The 19,418-nt window shown below is 41.4% G+C and overlaps 1 protein-coding gene across 9 annotated transcripts in view; it reads right to left on the bottom strand.

The window, feature by feature from the left end:
- N4BP2 (NEDD4 binding protein 2) overlaps positions 1–19,418 on the bottom strand; it is a 66,611-nt gene that overhangs the window by 30,540 nt on the left and 16,653 nt on the right. For 7 of the 9 annotated variants that reach the window (XM_039540163.1, XM_039540158.1, XM_039540160.1 and 4 more), the window contains 4 exons: positions 13,109–13,463; positions 7,552–8,776; positions 5,274–5,398; positions 4,000–4,088 (listed from right to left, as the gene is read on the bottom strand). In XM_039540163.1, the coding sequence (XP_039396097.1) occupies positions 4,000–4,088; positions 5,274–5,398; positions 7,552–8,776; positions 13,109–13,337 (1,668 nt within the window). In that variant the 5' untranslated portion in view covers positions 13,338–13,463. Of the gene's footprint in view, positions 1–3,999; positions 4,089–4,406; positions 4,481–5,273; positions 5,399–7,551; positions 8,777–13,108; positions 13,464–18,251; positions 18,320–19,418 lie in introns of those variants that run through there. The other 2 variants (XM_039540159.1, XM_039540167.1) reach the window with 2 other exon arrangements.

The raw sequence follows: 19,418 nt of genomic DNA on the forward strand, positions 1-19,418 counted from the left end.
TGTACCAGGCTTCATTTATGGTTACACAGATAGGGATTTTTCAAAGCAGTCTAGGTTACTTAGATATAGTATCTTCCTTTAAAATTAATGAAATGTATCTCACATCTCAACCACAGTGTCTACATGACAGAGCTAATTTAGTTTTGTCCAAGCAACATTCTGAAAAATCTCACTATTTTAAGAACCATCTCTTTCCCTTTTTTCAACTTTTTCTTATTTCAGTTAGCTGCAAGCATGGAGCTCTTTCTCTTTCTACTATACTATGTGGTATTTTCTCAAGGCAAAAAACAAATCTGCTTTAAATCTAGCCAAGAGAAATCACTTGGGAGGTGACTGTCACCCATTCTTATCTTCAGGACCATTCCTATTGTCCTGGAGATATATCAAAGCACTTTCCTGGAAACAGAACTTGAAGTATTTTCCTTGTACTTTCATGCAGTATGCAACACTACCAAGAAGATAGCCATGAACTGACGGCACTCAAAAGTACCTTTTTAAAATCTTCCACAATTAACATTGTAGCTATGACCAGGTATAAAATTAGACCCCATTCATAAAAAGAATCTAAAACAAGTCCCACCTTTCACCTGTCCATCACACATGCTGAGGGCTGGACTTGATGACCTCTCGAGGTCCCTTCCATCTCTACATTTCTATGATTCTATGCAGCAAAGGTAGAATGTTTTTACTAACCACTTCAATCCTGTGTTCATCTCATTTGAGCAAAGAAGTGCTTTTATATCTACAAGGACATTTATGAAATCCCGAAGAGACCTATTTTTTATTTTTTAAGTTAATTTACTGTGCTGAAAAGTACCAACCTGACAGTTAAGACAAGACTTGCTTAAGTCCTCTATTTATCAATAAAACCAGTTAGAATACAGAAAAGGCCACTGATGTGCCTAAACCCAGACTAGGATGAAAACCTCTAGGAATAAGAAAGTAGATTAATCCTCATCCCAATTCAACTCTCAGTCTCTTGGCTGAGGCTGCCAACAAAGCTGACAATTAGTTCTAATTTGAGGGTCTGGTTTGGTTTGTTCGCAATACTGACATGGATGACTTTTAAAACTAGGCTTCAATGCCATATCACAAGTGGGAGTTCCAAACAAAGAGACCATTTCCACTCCTTGGTATTCTTTTTAACAAGCATAAGTGAGATTCCTTAATATAAGGATTTGAAAGTACCTTTTAAATATAAAGTATCTTACAAACATTGTGATGAATGGAACAATGGAAAATAAGAAAGTTTTAATCAGAATATCTATGCTGGATCTGAGAAACCTCCCCAGAAAATGTTCGGTTGGAAAATTCCTGACCAGCTCTAGTACTGGATCCTGTAAAATGTTTCAGTAAGTTAAATTACTTCAAAAACTAAGTAAAATCTAAGTAGTAAAATGTGTGTGTGATGTTATTGACATAAACTGTGACCGTATAGATCACTGTTGCAACGAAGGTCCTATAGTTGCACTAAATCCTGTACAAGGGAGGTCAAGTAAGGTGTCTATAGAAAGGTTGTAATTTGCTGGTTATGATTATGCTGTCTGTATGTGTGTATCATTTTTGTATTTGAAGTTATGCATAAAAGCTATGTACTTGTATCTCAATGTGTTTGATTCTAAGTAGCATCAGTGAAGCATTTGGTCAGCTTCTCGAGAAAGGACTATTCTGAGTAAGTGCCCAATCAAGAAACACTTAACTGACAATGGACTTTGGGAGACGCCAATCCACATCTGAGCTTTCCTGGGAACTGGCTTTGGACATTCATGGACATGTGACTTGCCCAGGTGGCTAAAAACTCCATCTTGTTGCTGTGATTTTGAACAGAAGAACAAAGGGGTTTCCACCCACAAGAGAGAACATAAAAGGCCCTGAAAGCCTCTCCATTTGGTCTTCAGCTGTCTCAAGAGTTGGCCTCTCCACCCCAAAGAGATGCCTGAAAGAAACTGCCTGAAAGAAACTGGAACAAAGGATTGTAACTACAGGGGTGTGAGTGATTGCTGGACCTAGGCCATAAGTGACAACGTTGGTCTGAAAAGGACCCAGACTAGGAAGGAGTCTAGTCTGTGAAAGAAGCTCATTGGAACATCTCTGAGGGTGAGATTTACCTATATTCAGTTTCCTACTGTATTAGGCTTAGACTTGCATGTTGTGTTTTATTTTGCATGGTGATTTACTTTGTTCTGTCTGTTATAACTTGGAACTACTTAAATCCTACTTTTTATACGTATTGCTTATTAATTAACCCAGAGTAAGTAATTAATACCTGGGGGAGCAAACAGTTGTGCATATCTCTCTATCAGTGTTATAGAGGGCGGACAATTTATCAGTTTACCCTGTATAAGCTTTATACAGAGTAAAACGGATTTATTCAGGGTTTAGGCTCCCAGAAAGACTGAATACTGGGTGCTGGGAAAGTCCCTACTAACTAAGAAGCTGACTGAAGTGTCTAACTCAGCAAGACAGGAGTGGAGGGAAGCCTCTTCTGGCAGGGGGGTTTGTTCTCAGTGGTATCCCAACACATCTACTGACAGTCTTGAGGAAGTTTCTGTGACCCAACCCGTCACAGCGTGTTCCCATGCATAGCACCCTTTTAAAAAAAAAAAAAGACCACTTTTTGTTAAAAGCCTAAAAATGCATACCAGTTTGAAATTATTGACATAAGTATTCAGAATTGGGCTCCAAATATAGAAGGACCAGAAGAGTACTGTGAATTTCTGCCATTCCTAAGGCCTGGTCTACACTAGCAAATTAGGTCAACATAATTACGCAGCTCAGGAAAAATCCACAGCTCTAACCAGAATAGTTAAGCCGACCTAAGTGTCCGCGTAAACAGCGCTAGGTCAACGGAAGAATTCTTCCGTGAATCTAGCTACGCCTCTCAGGAAAATCGATTACCCACACCAATAGGAGTATCCCTCCCGTCAGTATAGGTGGTGTCTACACTGAAGCGCTACAGTGGTGCAGCTGCAGCATTTTAAGTGCAGATAAGCCTTAAGATACCATTGCTGCAAAGGGCCGAGATTCCTCAACTCAGTGGAACAGATCCTCAGATGACATATGTTGTCAAAGCTCCACAATGGAGCTATGACAACTTATACCAGCTGAGGATGTATTCCACTAGGCATTACTGGCACCAAGGGCCTCACAGAATTGGGAGCTAAATGACCAGAAGATGAAGAAAAGACATTATAAGAAAAATGTATCACTAACAAACATTACAGCAGCATTATTTTGACTAACTAAATATGAGTCATATATATCAATATAAATTGATTCATCTAGCCTGCCTTCAACTGAGCTAACAGTATTTCATAATTGCTTATAGAAGATATGAAAAGCTTAATAAGTAGGCTCACCTATATCCTAATAAAACCCTGTAATATTGCTACTTAAACACTTTAGTAGGATTTCCAGTTGCAGAATATATTTATTTTCAAATATTTCAGCTAAATAAAATATCACACTACAGGACAATTTGATCTTCAAATCAGTATTTAAGACACACTTCTTATGTGAAACTTATCAAAAGTAGTCCAGCAAATAAAAGAAAGTTAGGCCATCATCTGTGATTTGGTACTTGTGTCACTGATGTCAAATTTAGAATGAGGCAGGAGCTGTATTCTCGGCTTTCTGTACAGCACTACCAGCCCATTGTTGGCACTCAGCTAATATGAGCAGCAAGAAAAACTAGCTAATAGTGTTATTGATTATGCATAAGGAAGAATAGAATCCAGCTTATTCTTCAAAATGTATATTTGCTCTGCAGTACAAAACACTTGAATGTCAGTAAAATAAGCAGATAAAACACTCAGACCTACACAAAGCAGAATAATTAATTATAAGGTACTGTTTTTATACATTTTTTTTTAATTGTGAGCTTGATCCAACTCTTGTTGAACGCAAACAGAAGCTGGACTGAGCCCCATAATCACACTTTAAAATATTCTCAGGTTAGTTACCAATCTCTTTTCACATTGCTCAAATCATCATACTAACCAAAGCAACGTAAGGCTTCATCTCCCATGCCTGTATGTTTGTGTTGTCTATTATTATAGGAGAGATTCTCTTTTCAAATGCTTCTTTGGCTGAAAGACAAACAAGTATAAAAGAGCAAGGTATGGTTAATTTCTTGATAATAAAAATCGACATCTAATGTTAATTTTAATTTTTTTAAAATACACCATGTTTACCCAGTTGACAAAATAACTATTTTTGGAGTCTGATCTCTCTGCCACCCAAGCACATTTTTTATTTAAATTCACCACCCTCCAAACATAAAAACTACAATTACATTGTATTACACATTGAAATAATATATGTATGATAATAAAGGAATGGAAATGCAGATGTATAATACACCGATATGACTAATCAGTAAATTATACTAAAAACTACATGATCACCTTCAAGTGGACTTCTTTGTTGCATACAAAATTCTTGGCTTTATAACAGTCTTAAGATAAGTCCACTCTGTAAACTGTATAAAATATGAAAAATAAAAAAAAGTGTAGTTTTTTTGTTTTTTTTTTTTTTTTTACACAATAATAAAATGTTTATCAGTTGCTTTAAAAAAATAACAAAAGGCAGTATTAAAGTAGCCTGCCCAACCAGAGCTGCTGTCAAGTGTGTACTTTTCCTATAAACCCATTTTTTGAATAGGTTTAGAACATACCTGCAAAAATGTCATATTTAAAATTTAGCACATAAAAGCTTGAAAATAATAGCTTAGTGCAGAGTTTCAGGAGGAGAAACAGAAAAAAAAATCTTTTGTTGGTGAAAATCGCTATTTACTGGTTTCCTCTATTTTTGGTTGTTTCCTAACTTTTGTCAATAATGTAGTGCTCTATAAGGAACATTAGTTCAAAGGCAGGGAAAAGATCTGGATAGGTACCATATGTGTAACACATCCACTGTCATGGATAGCATCGGAGTGCAAATAATGATTATTGATCTTAATCTTGGAAGGAATCCTCCTGAGAGCTAGCACAGATTACCACTCGATAAGTAGAATCTAATGCAACATATATACCCTGATATAATTCCAGGAGAAAATAATCCTTCAGTGCTGAATTGGACATTTGTTAGCAAACAGCACATTAGATAGGCCATTCTGGAGTCTAGGATCCTATTTTTGTCAATATTATTTAAAATTTATACCTCTAAAAGGGGATTAAAGCTCATCCTGTGGTGCAATTACAGGAAAGCCTGCTTTTATAATAGCTTTCAGCAATCCGCAAAGCAGCTGAGCTAATCCCCTATATAGTTCTTACCTTGTTTCCTGTTCCACTCATGTGCTTCTCCTAAGCAATTTGCATCATACTGATATTGTCCGTTTTTGTAAAAGTAATCATCAGTACTAAGAATGATTCCACTTGGGTTATCCTCAAGCAAAGTCCTGTGAAATATCACAAAGATAAAACAATGCATTTTCCCAATTTTTGTCCCCTTTTATCAACAATATATGTGAACCAAATATTAACTCCTTTTGGGTTTACATAAGATATACAACAGAGATCTAAGTGATCTAAGCCTCAGGTTCTAAAAAGCAGTTTTCATTCCTATCAAGGTTGCCTCAACCCTACTTTCTTCCATTGCAGAAAAATTAAGTTTCATGTAGTCTACTTTGTGCAGATTTTTTGAACAAGACCTTTCAAACTGAAGTCTTCTGTTCTCTTAATGGATATTAAAGATCCTGTAGCACTTTCTGTGAAAAAGGGAGAGTACTTTAGGCGCTTCCAAAATGTCTTCTTGTGCCATGTGCAGGGTGCTATACATGGTTTATCCACCGGTGGACACCCACCGACCTGGCAGACACCATCCAAACCAATAGTAGATGCGTCTCAACGACATGTTTACCTGCACACACATCTTGATTCATTCCCAGGGACACAGGGAACAAATGCATCTGAGGGAAGGTTCAGCCCCAGGGAGAGGGTAGGTGACAATACAACTGTCACCCTCTAATGGGGAGGTTATAGGCATTTGGTCCCTATGAAAGCAGCTGCTGGGAAACGCCCTAGGTATGTGGCTCCTCCAGGTCCTGCTGCTGAGGAGCAGAGGGGAGGTTTTGGAGGGAAGAATAGGAGGGGGTAGGAGAAGGACAAAGCCTCCATGTTGATGGTCTTATACCTCTGCAAACCCTGGAGAATGTCCCTATTTCGTCTAGGCAGCAGTGGAGGGGCGAAACCCCATGCCCTGCTGGAAGAATGAGCATGTAACTCATATCCCAAGTATTCTGTGCAGGAGAATATTGTGCTGAGGATGACAGGACCCTCAAAGGAAGGGAACAGTTAAAGTAATTGAAAAAAATTGATAATAGTTTGGAGTAAAAACATATCTAAGAAGAGTGGGGAAGACACTTCAAGAATTCATACTATAGAGTAAGAGAAAAGAAATTAAAGACTAACGACAGAAAAAATGCAACGGGAAAAATATAATTTTAAAAAATACCTAATAATAATAGAAAAATAAACATCTGTATATAATGATATGCTTCTGCATCAACAGTCCCACACAAAGTTTTATTTGCATAACTAGCAGTATTACATTTCTACAGAAGTCTGAAATTGATTACTAGATGTATATTAAAAGTCTAACTATCAAAAAGCTTTCTGGGAGTTGCCCGGAAAACAAAGGGCTGGATTCTCAAATTTACTATACACTACTTATTTGGTTTAAAGTGAACTTAAACAGGCCAGAGATTTACGCAGAATTCTGCCAGGGGGAATGTCAGCAATTGTAAACCTGTCAGACCTGACATATTCCCAGCTAAACCGATCCCTGATGCCATGTGGAGGTGGGGGCATGTCACAGTTGCCCCAGGGACAGGAGGAGCATGGTGGAGCTGAGGTCTATTTACCTGATCTTCTGCTGGCATAAGCTCCATTATGGAGCTTGCACCAGTGCCAGATATGAAAGTAGGCCCCCAATTGCTCTAACCTCCACCAGCAACAGCTGGCCAAGGATCAGGAAGATGCAACTGGCTCAGCTCCCTGCAATTATCGATGTCCATGATGTCTCAGTACAGTTTGGACATGATGATGAATTGGGGCTTAAATTAGGCCATTTGCAAACACCAGAAAACTATTTTTTGTTGTTGCTTTCTCTTGTTAATAAATCCTACAATAATGCTGTTAAGTCAGTAGACCCCAAACTTTTTTGTCCATGCCACTCTGGGAGCCACGGTTGGGAGATGGGGCCAGGCCACAGTCAGAGCTGGGGGCCATGGTCAGGAGCGGTACCAGTGCTGCAGCTGTGGCCTCAGCTGGGAGCAGGGCCACAGCTGGGGTGCAGGGCCCCGGTCAAGGCTGCAAGCCAGGGACTGCAACTGAGAGCAGGTCCGTAGCTGGGAGCTACAGCTGATGACCAAGGCCGGACCTGCGGGCTGGGGCCAGAGTGGACCTGGGTGGCGCTCCCTCCCCACCCCCTGTGAGGGCTGGCCTAGGCCCCATCAAGCTTCCACCAAACATTCCTCCACACACCTTAGTTTGGGGACCACTGTGTTAAGTGATTTCTCTTATAAACACACAATATAAACAAACATTCTACCTTGCCAAAAAAGATTTTCCTGATCCTGGAACCCCTCTGAGAAGAACAAGTACTTGACCTACAAGATGTGTCTTTTTTCTCATCACCGGACAAATAGGTGGTTGGTGTACTTGAGAGAGGTTCATTTTTGGGATTCCATCTTGATTTCCCCATACCTTCGGAGACGCCTTGCTATCCCAGACATGTGAAACCACTGGAGGAGGAAAAGGCATTCCTTTGCCATGCGTCCTGTAGTCTGAAGCAGGCCTCCATTGTCCCGGACTGATAGCTACTGGAATTACAAAGCTGTGACTTCCACCTGATGGATAAAACACAGGAGCCATTGGATTCCAAGGAAGCTGTGGAGGGTGCTGTGGTGGTGAAGAAAAATGTAAATTCCATCCCTGCTGAACATCTGCAAGTTGTGGCGATTTGAAACTGGATCCTTCAAGAGATTCAAACACTTCAGGGAGATAAATGCTTTTTTGGCTACTACACACAGCCATTACACCTTCCTGTTGTTCAAGGCATTTTGAGCTGGAATTTCCACTAGCTGTTGTACCAGCTTCTCCAAGTCCCTGGAAGAAATGACCAGAAGCATTCAAACTTACATGGTCTGAAACAATATTCTGTGATTGATCAAGATTTCTACAAGCCACTTCCGAGTTTGTTGGTTTAATGACTTCTGGAGCATTGTCAGTATTAATTTCTGGCAGACTAGATCTTACTGACACTTGTGCAAAAATGTCCATGTCAGCTGATGAAGATTTGTGACCCTCTGAGATTAACATAGAGGAGAAGTTTTCTAACATCTCATTCTCTGTCTCTGCTTGCTGCAGAGAAAGCAGGACATTAAACCCTAAACTGGATTTTTCACTCTCAGGAAATTCATTAATGCCATTAGAATTACTCTGGTCCAGTGTCACAGGCTGCTTTCCTGTGATTTTGTCATTTGTGGAATCATACAATTTGTCTCTCAGACTGTATTTCTCAAAAGCAGTTTGTATCAAGGAATCTAGCTCTTCAGTCAGCTGAATATCAGGTGATGGGATCTTTTCTGATTCTTTTTTAAAGTTCACAATATCTTCTTTTGCACAACTTTCACCCACTATTTCATTTGCAACAGAGCTTTGCTGGTTAACAAGAGATAGAGATGATGCTATTGAATCAAAACCTGAGACTTTTGAAGATGCTACTCCATTAGCAGCTGTGGAAAGTTCTAGCAGACAATCCATTGCATTTTCAACTGTTAAATAAGATAAAGAAAATAAATCAAATAAAATGATCATGGTAAGGAATAGAGCCTAATTTTAATCCAATTTAAATAACTTTTTACAATGTATAATTGAAGAAATATTATTTATATCAAACCCTGAATTTCAGAGATAGTAAACAGAAACTTTACCAAATAATTTGCTAACATACTTTCCTCCGACCTTTACAACAAATGTTGCTCACTGGGGACAAGACCAAACTGAATCTGCACACGCTTCAATACAAAAGCATAATATGCAAAAAAAGTAAATAAACTGAAGCTAAATTTAACTCTGGGTATGAAGAAAAAGATTACACAGATTGATTAAATGGAATACTTGTTTCTAGTCTATACAAACACAGGAGAAATAGGATTAAATAAATTGAAATAGTCACTAAAAGGAGAATTGTAGAGGTACAAATTAAAAAAAGATAGGCATAGAAACCTTTTTTATTATAGTCTGGGCTAGTTAAAAGCATTAATGACAAAAAAATTGGGGGCAAGGGGATGCGGGAGTCTTAAGAGGACTCAAATAAGCTGGAACTTTTCTGTTTATTCCAGAGAGCTACATAGAAAGAAATTGCACACTAAAAAAATCAAACAAAAAAGTTTTTTTCCCCTAAAGTCCAGCTCTTTCAACACAGCTGGGTAGATCTTCCCTTTAATTTAGAGAATCTTGCTAGCCTTTCCTCCTTGTATATTACACCAACTACCAATCCATTAAAAAGTGATAGTGATACGTTTCCCTTTTTGAATCTGTTCACAGGAGGAAGATGATAAAATAATAACCAAAAACCAATCCTCCATGCCAAAGACGACAAAATGAATCTACTTAGAAGAGAAACCGATTTTTTCTCTCCCTCTTCCATCTTATTTGCTCCCTCAGAGTACTTGGCCAGGCCTATCTGAAAACACATCCAGACAAAATGTGTATAGAGAAAACACAACAAGGAATATATTGAAGGACAGGAAAGACACTGGAGGTGTTTTAAAAAATCCCCACACATGCACACACGCACAAACAGCGCAGACTTAAAGACAAGCAAAGGGAAATCTTTAATACTTCAATCATTGGTCGAAAATCCATTTTTTTTGCTAACATATTGTTTATGAAGCATGCTTCCTTCAGTAAGTCACATAAGTGACCTGCATGGGTGGGTGTTACTGGTTATTGGTGTTATTGGTGGGTGTTTATTTTTAAAGGATTATCTTTGTCGATAGATTCTTTTGAATAAAACATGCAACTGTTACACTTTACATATCTACCAAAATTACTGCAAATGACAATTCCCTTAGTGGGTATATTAATAACCCAATGTAATCTCAGTCAACCTCAAGATAAATCTATTATTTTACCACACATTTTTTTAAAAACAATTTTTTAAAGAACATAAGAACATAAGAAAGGCCGTACCGGGTCAGACCAAAGGTCCATCTAGCCCAGTATCTGTCTACCGACAGTGGCCAATGCCAGGTGCCCCTGAGGGAGTGAACCTAACAGGCAATGATCAAGTGATCTCTCTCCTGCCATCCATCTCCATCCTCTGACGAACAGAGGCTAGGGACACCATTCTTACCCATCCTGGCTAATAGCCATTTATGGACTTAGCCACCATGAATTTATCCAGTCCCCTTTTAAACATTGTTATAGTCCTAGCCTTCACAACCTCCTCAGGTAAGGAGTTCCACAAGTTGACTGTGCGCTGCGTGAAGAAGAACTTCCTTTTATTTATTTTAAACCTGCTGCCTATTAATTTCATTTGGTGACCCCTAGTTCTTGTATTATGGGAATAAGTAAATAACTTATTTTTAATTGGTGAAGATATCAACTTGAATTTAGAAAGGGGTAAGAATCATATAGCTAAATGGCATGAAAAGTCTGTTAAATCATAAACTTTGTAAATGTCTGCACTTAACATTAAAAACAGTATTTAGGTTAGGTAACAATACAGTAACTTCTCACTTAACGTTGTAGTTATGTTCCTGAAAAATGCGACTTTAAGCAAAATGATGTTAACCGAATCCAATTTCCCCATAAGAATGAATGTAAATGGGGGAGGGGGATAACTAGCTTTCAAATATTTCAGACATTTCATTCTTTCCCTTTCTTGGCAATATGCCTGGTAAAATCCCACTTTGTGTGTAATTCATTATATATAGCTAAAATACCTCCGTATTTGACATTCCCACCCCAAAATAACTCCTCCTGGACTTGCACTCTGCATTTTCCCCTATTACCTATGTGTCAAGTGCCAGTGAACTTGTATTTAGAACAGGGGTAGGCAACCTATGGCACGTGTGCCGAAGGCGGCACACAAGCTGATTTTCTGTGGCCTGGCCACCGGTCTGGGGGCTCTGCAGTTTAATTTAATTTTAAATGAAGCTTCTTAAACATTTTGAAAACCTTATTTACTTTACATACAACAGTAGTTTAGTTATATACTATAGACTTATAGAAAAAGACCTTCTAAAAAAGTTTAAATGTATTACTGGCACACGAAACCTTAAATTACAGTGAATAAATGAAGACTCGGCACACCACTTCTTAAAGGTTGCCAACCCCTGATTTAGAATAATAATGGAAATAGATAAGTAACACACAAAAATAGAAGAGATCTACCAGAAAGAGTGAAAGAGGCTAAGGAATTTGAGATAGTGGAAACCCCAAAGGAATATGAGAGAAGGAAATCAGTCCAAGGAAGCCTGCTGAAGATTCTGGTGCAAAACACAGATAAAATGCATCCTGCATGAGCTGGGCTGCAGGGAAGTGATCAGTGATGCTGGCACAAAATGGGAGTTTAAAAACAAAACCCAAAACACAGAGCTACAGGTACAATATGCTTAGGTTAGTAAAATCACAAGAGATTGATATGTAGCATACACCCATACAGAATGTGGGACAGTCTTGTGCAGTGGTTAAAGCTCAGAAATGTCAGTCAGGAAAGCAGAGTTCTCTTCTCAATCATTGTCTTGCTGTATGGCTTACGGCAAGCCACCTAACTTCATTAAGTAAAACATATTACTACTTATCATCATCACAAAAACGTTATGAATCTGAGAATCCTACATGGGAAGTGGGGGACCAGATGTTCCAATTTTATAGGGACAATCCCAATATTCCGGGCGTTGTCTTATATAGGCATCTATTACTCACAACCCCTGTCCTAATTTTTCACACTCGCTCTCTGGTCACTCTACAGCAGGGGTCAGCAATCTTTCAGAAGTGGTGTGCCGAGTCTTTATTTATTCACTCTAATACGCATGCCAGTAATACATTTTAACATTTTTAGAAGGTCTCTTTCTATAAATCTATAATATATAACTAAACTACTGTTGTATGTAAAGTAAATAAGGTTTTCAAAATGTTTAAGAAGCTTCATTTAAAATTAAATTAAAATGCAGAGTCCCCCGAACCGGTGGCCAGGCCCTGGGCAGTGTGAGTGCCACTGAAAATCAGCTCAAGTGCCGCCTTTGGCACGCGTGCCATAGGTTGCCTACTCCTGCTCTAATGGGAAGTGCTATAAAATTCCTAAGTATTATGACTCATTGTAATGGGGTGCTTGCTACTCGTTGCTCGATGGCGTCTCCTTGTGGCTCATCTAGGGAATTAGCTCACCACCATTCATGCCCCTTCCGGCAGTTGCTCAGCCTATTGCCACAGTCATTCCTTCTGTGGCCCCTCTCTCACTGGTCAGGAGCTACAGTTCATCTCCTTCATTGCTAAGCCCTCCGGCCAAGTCACAATTATCCTCCCCTTGCAGGGTCTCACCAGTCTCTCTCCACACAGTCTCAGGCAGTCCTCATAGCCACTGCACCAACTGCGCCACTCCCGCAGTGGCTTGTAGGGGAATCCGGGCCTGCCCTCTGCACTGGGTTCCAATCAAAGGGCCCTTGAACCAGCAGTTCAGGTCTATTCTCTCAGCCCTTAGTGCTCCTTCTCTGGACTGTTTCCCACACTCCTAGTACAGGCTCTTACTCTGCTCCCTTGTACCAGGGAGCATGACTGTAGGCTCTCTCTGTTGCCAGCTTCCTGGCTTTACAGAAGCCCCACCTGCTTCTGTCCAGGAGAGCTTCATCCCCAGTTAAGCCTCATCGCATCCTAGCTCCTCTTTGGGTGCAGCCAATGGTTAATTGGCATCTCTTGCCTATATTAACCCCTCCAGGGCTAATGTGTGGTGAATACCCGCATCACACTCATGTATTCATTAAAAAGTTAAATTCTGACCTCTAAAAACACTGAAATCCATCGGAGCTGCACTGCCTATCTGAGAGCAGAATTTGCCTATGAAATCCAACTGTTAACATAACAAACGTTTTATTTACCTTTAAAATCACATTCAGACAGCACCATATAAACCACACTAGGATCCAGGTCAGAAAACATTTCTGACATGTTGTTTAAGAGCTCTTCCTTATTGACCCTGTAAACTGCTCGTGACACTGACACATCTCCTGAAGGTGGTACCAGTCCTTCACCAGAAGCAGCCATTCTCTCTGAATCCACGACTTTTCTGGAGGGACTCACACCCAGATTTTTCCTTTTCTTTGGCATTCTGTTATTCAGAACAAGTTTCCTTTCTGTTTTATTGTGCCCACATGATGTTGATTTTGTCAAGTTCAGAGAAAACAAGGCAAGATACCATTCATCTCTCTGATGGCCACATTACCAATAGGAGACCTAGAAAGAGAATGGAGAAATGTTTAAAAATAGGCAACTGAATTTCCACTGCATTAACTCTTAACTATTTAAAGGTCTGAAAAGTTTTTTATTTTATATTTTTGAGAGGGGGGTTGCTTTTCTTTTTTTTCCAGGGGATGGGAAGGAAGGGCTTCTATTTTTATTTTTAAAATTTTTTACACTAGATATTCAGATCCTGTCTAGACAGAAGAACTAGTGAAATGGTATTACAAGATCCAAGAAAGTGAAAGTTAAGTAAGTGAAAGGGGAAGGACTATTTAATCAGTTTTAAACCCTTTTTTGTTAACACATTTAATTTCCATGACCAATCATCATTTTGGGGAAATGTGCCCTTTGTTAAAGATGTAGCACCCTCATTTCCTCTATTAAGGTGTTAGAGATCACAAACATCTCCAAGATCTTCCAAAGGTCTTCCAGCAAAATCAGGAAAGATTAAACTTAACATTTCTGATATTTCTAAAGATAAAAACAAGCAGAAAAAAGTCTTGTTAAAAGCCTTTCAGGTGCTTATACATCATGAAGTGAAAAAGTGCAGAAGCCCTTTTAAAAAAAATTCTTTGACTTTCAGGTAGCAAAATGAACTAGCACTTTGTGTCACACTAATTATTACACCAAGCCAATATGGAAAGCAATTAGTTATCTATATCTATAGCCAGTATATGTATATGGTGAGGCTGCTTTTTCTTTATAATGCAGAACTTCAAAGTTTTATTGTTGTGCGTTCAAACTGATAGCAGCAGAAAACACTATAAACTCAGTTTAACAACTTTACGAAGAACTATGTACAGGCAATTACTAAATTTTCTATTTGATATGGTTTAGTTAACCTGATAATTAGATTAATTTTATATTAACCCACTTTATTCTAATCTAACTTTTTTACATTTTGCTTATTTATTTAGTTTAGTTAATAAAATTGGAAACCTGTCTGGTTTACATATTACTCATTAATGATACTCAGAAGTCTATGCAGAGCATACAACTGCCTAGCATCAAATTCTTACAGGTTCTTCACAAATACTTTAAAAGGGGCATCTCTAATGTCTAATCATTGTGAGTTTAGCAGTGCCTGATAAGCAAAACCCTGCCTTGGTGGTGGGATGCAGCCAGGGCTGTCCCTAGACATTGTGGTACCCTACGCAGCCCCCCAGCGGGGGTGTTGGCCCAAGGCCTCCGTGGGGGGGGGATGCTGCACCCACGGTTTGTGGGGGGCAGGAGCAGGCTTGGGGGGCAAGTGGGAAACTGCCCCCCAAGCACGAGCCAGCGGGTTGCTCCATTTCCTGCCACTTGATGATTGCATGGTGGGCCCAACTACACACTCACAGGGTGGCGGGAAGAGGAGTGACACAGCCCCAGCCCACTCCGCTCTGCTCCCCTGGCTCCCAGCCTTGGGAGGCAGGGGGGAACCGCCCCCCAGTACAAGCCGGCGGTGCGGCTGGGAGCTGGCGGAGCAGGCTGGGGCCGGGACGCTCCACTTCCTGCCTCCCCGTGAGTGCATGGGCAGGCCCAACCCCTGCTGAATCCCCCCGGACGTAGCTCAGTGAAAGAGGTGGAGTGGAGGTGGGGTTAGGGCGGAGGAGGGGTGGGAAGAGGTGGGGCAGAGCAGGGGCTTTGGGGAAGGGGGTGGGGGTGGAGGCAGCTTTCCTGGCTGACTCAGCTGGCCGGGAGATCAGGCTGGCCCCTGGAGCAGTACGCAGTTGCGTAGGGCACCAGGAAATTTGGGGCAATTAGGTGCCCCAAATTTCCTGGTGCCCTATGTAGCTGCGTAGTTTGCGTATGAGTATGGACGGCCCTGGGTGCAGCACCGCTTGTTGAGCTCCAGGAGGGATTGTGCCCATAACTCCCTGGCATCCAGGGAGAGTGCATTCTGTATCCTTAGGATGGTGGAGTGTGCTTCCCTCTGGCCAGCTCTGCTGATCAGCTGTGGAAGAGAAGTACTGCCATGGCAGGAGCTCCTCTCTGCCCCTTTTGGTATGATTTCAACCTCTGCGCAGAAAGCAGTCCCTGTACACAGGAGAGCGCAGATATTGCAACTTTATCTGGAGAGAAGGTGATCTCTCTTTTCCACTCCACCAAGTGCCCTGGCAAGATCCAGTCACCAATCAGGGCCGCCCAGAGAATTCCGGGGGCCCGGGGTCTTCGGCGGCGGGGGGCCCCCGCTCAGGGGCGGCCCTTTCCCTGGGGGGCGGCATTTGACTCCGGTTGAGCTCCCGCCGGCATGCCGGCGGCAGGTTGACCGGAGCCCGGGACGAGCGGACCTGCCGCAGGCATGACTGCGGCGGGTGCCGTGGTCCCGCGGCTCCGGTTGACCTGCCGCAGTCATGCCTGCGGGAGATCCAGCCGAGCCGCGGGACGAGCGCGCCCTCCGCAGTCATGCCTGCGGCAGCTCCACTCGTCCCGGGCTCCGGTAGACCTGCCGCCGGCATGCCCGCGGGAGCTCAACCGGAGCCGCGGGGGCCCCTGCGGGACGCGGGGCCTGGGGCAAATTGCCCCTCTTGCCCCCCCCTCTGGGCGGCCCTGTCACCAATAGGTCCTATATATAAGAAGTAGTGCTCTGAAAGCATTTTATTTATGTTGAATATAGTGGTAATTCAAAAAAGTGAAGTCAGCCTAGGCAAATATTAATGGGTGTTTCAATTGTCAAAACAAGAGGTAACTGAAAAAAATCAGACTTGCGCATAAAGGTTGGCATGTCATTGCAAATGGAGTATTTAAAGAAGGAATAACAAATGTAGGCCCTGCTACCACAGAGCCAGGAACAGAGTTAATGAAACAATGCATAAATTCAGCTTAAATGCAGTTCCATCTTAGAAAAGCGTGCACTCTTAGCGTGGTGCATTGTGCTTAGAACATGGTTTCTAGTAGCACAAATTGAGCATATTATCTGCTGCATTTTTAAGCCACCCTCTGCTTATACTAACCCAATTTATTACTCTGAAACACACCTCTGCTTTTTTTGCAGTTCCTATTTTGCTATATCCAGGAGCTCTTTTATATTCTAAGAATAACCCAAAAAGCTGCAAGTTGCAAAGAATGGTAGGGTTGGCATCTCTAGTCTGCTAAGAGTGCTGTGTGCTGCTTGAACAGCCAGGAATAGCTATTGGAGAATTTCCCTTCTGTAGGGGATTCTCTGCCAGTGGAAATAGTTCCACCACCTCCTGTGCCAGCAGCTCCTCCTCCACCAGTGTAAGAGAAAGGAGGGGTGTTCTGGGGGAGAGACATGATGGATCACAGCTCCTCTATGGGCTTGGCTACACTTACAAATTTGCAGCGCTGCAGCAGGGTGTGAAAACACACCCTCTCCAGCGCTGCAAATTGCGGTGCTGCAAAGCGCCAGTGTGGTCAAAGCCCCAGCGCTGGGAGCGCGGCTCCCAGCGCTGTCCGTTATTCCCCACACAGAGGTGGAGTACGGACAGCACTGGGAGAGCTTTCTCCCAGCGCTGGCGCTTTGACTACACTTAGCGCTTCAAAGCGCTGCCGCGGCAGTGCTTTGAAGTGTAAGTGTAGCCAAAGCCTTAGACTCATCTTCAACTGGTGTAAGGTCTATGACTTTACATCAGCCCTGCTGTTCTAACTTGCTCTGGAGGGGGCAGCAGTGGAATCACAGAGCTGCAACTGGCTCCCTGCAGCTGCCTCTCTTTACTCTCATCCAGGCTAAGGATAACTGCAGCTCACGAAAGCTCATGCTAAAATAAATTTGTTAGTCTTTAAGGTGCCACAAGTACTCCTGTTTTTTTTGCTGATACAGACTAACATGGCTGCTACTCTGAAACCTGCTTAGGTATTGTGATTTGAAAAGCCATCTTACTTTTCAGAAAATGCCCGTTTCTTATGAGCTGATTTTATGAATAGAAGAGTTATTAAGAAAGCAATTTCCAGAAAAGTGGACTCTGCACACCCACTTACGTGTGTACTTGAATCATCTTGTGGGTGAATATTTAATTCCAAGAAATGTGTGTCCTTGAAGCAGTTATCAGGGAAGAGGTATGTGTGAAAACAGTGAAGTTGAGACTGTGCCAGAGGAGCACAGTTCTTTATCAATGCTGAAATGAAACAGCTGCTTACTCTAACTGGATATGTGTACAATGGAGGTACCTAGAATTAAACCTTGGGCAGAGTATATTACAGCCTCTGGCTAACTAGTTAGAAATCAATTTCTGTATGTTCAGCATAGCCCTAGCCTTCACTACATCTACATCAGCATGCTGTTACTGCCCCATCTTACTCTAGGTGAAAGAACTCCCATCCAGAGCTCAGTACAGGGCCTTAAATACAGATTGATTCATGTTATGTTACCTGGAACCTACAATTGAGGCTGTCCCTCAGGTCTGTATACTGAAGTGCAACTGGAAATTATGTTCTTTGTCCACTACATGATACTGGCAGACTAGGTTCCACCTCATGCCAAAGCCCCCATGCCTCAACTGAATACTGATAATTACACAGCTGATCAGTTTGGCTCACCTCTATGTTAGTATTGTTAAAATAGGTATTAGAATGATAAGAATGTGGCTAGTGTTAGACTTTATGCTTGCGAGTTGTTGCATGCATTAATCTCACTTATAATATTTATATCCCTTATTGTAATGTAGTATTTGAGTGCTTGCATTTGTAAGCCTCAACAACTGTATAAATCACCAGACAGGAGAGAGACATTAACTCATGTGAAATGCTGATCACCAACAGAAGGTGTTCCTGCCTTACAAGGAAGGCTCATCAACACCTGATGGACCAGAGTGGAACATTTAAAGAGGACAAAAGATTTACTGTTTACTCGCCCTCCTCCATGAAGATGGGTCTTGTAAGTGAATTCCTCCCATCAGCTGAGTTTTCAGCTAGAAGCAGAAGAGAGGAAGAGAATAAATACACTAACTCCTCACTTAATGTTGTAGTTATGTTCCTGAAAAATGCGACTTTAAGTGAAACGATGTTAAGCAAATCCAATTTCCCCATAAGAATGAATGTAAAAGAGGGGGTCATTATATTTATGAATGTGAGTTTTTAGACAGAAAAGCTGTTTAGGAACTGTTGTATAAGTGCCATTCTCAAATAAATGTTGTGGTTCTATGAACCCCACCCCATTCCCCACCATCAGCTGGAATTTCCTTGATCGTAGATTTAGACATTGCACTCTACTGGACTCCTACCTCAGTGGCCAGGTGGGAAAATGGAGGAAGTACAGACTTCTTTGTCAGACATGGAAGCAACACATGGCAAGAGGTGAGCAGCCATTGCAAGCAAGCAAGCAAGCCAAGTAAAGGTCAACAAGCCATTAGCCAAAAGCTAAGGATTCTTCCTTTCCTTCACTTTTTTAGGACAGTGGCTTGCCTGATTTCTCCCCCTTTTAAGTTCTTGGGTGAATCAGAATGAGATACTCCTCTTCTAAAGTCCCTGACACCACCCAAAGGGGTATGATTAGGTCACTTTTAAGTAAAAACAAAACAAAACAAAAAACCCCAACTCCTCATTCCAGCAATTCTGGGCTCCGAAATGTTACAGATCCAAAAATATATCTAGTCAGCGGGTCTATACATATTTTGATGCACTTCAGGTCATGGGTCAGTTTACAGACATTATCTCAACAAAACCTACAAAAGTCAAAGGTCAACAATAATTTTTTTTAAATGCAAGGCTAATAAAAAATTGGAAATAAAACAATACGAAAATACTCACTCACTCAGCCATGCAGATAGAATAGTTCCTGTTCTATAGACAGATGCTTATAACTTCCTCTTTCATATTTTGATACTCAACAGTTTGACTTGCACACACAAAATCTGACTGAAAGGTTAGATTAACTTGGTCAGAACAAAAGTCTTTTCCTTCTAAAAATCACAACTGTGTTGTTCCATTTTTATACACAGGCCTATCTGCCTCAGAATTGGAAAGGGGTGGTGAGCACTGCAGTGCAGTGGCTATTATAGCAACACCAGG

Source organism: Mauremys reevesii, linkage group 5, assembly GCF_016161935.1.
Source record: "Mauremys reevesii isolate NIE-2019 linkage group 5, ASM1616193v1, whole genome shotgun sequence".
Taxonomy (NCBI): domain Eukaryota; kingdom Metazoa; phylum Chordata; order Testudines; family Geoemydidae; genus Mauremys; species Mauremys reevesii.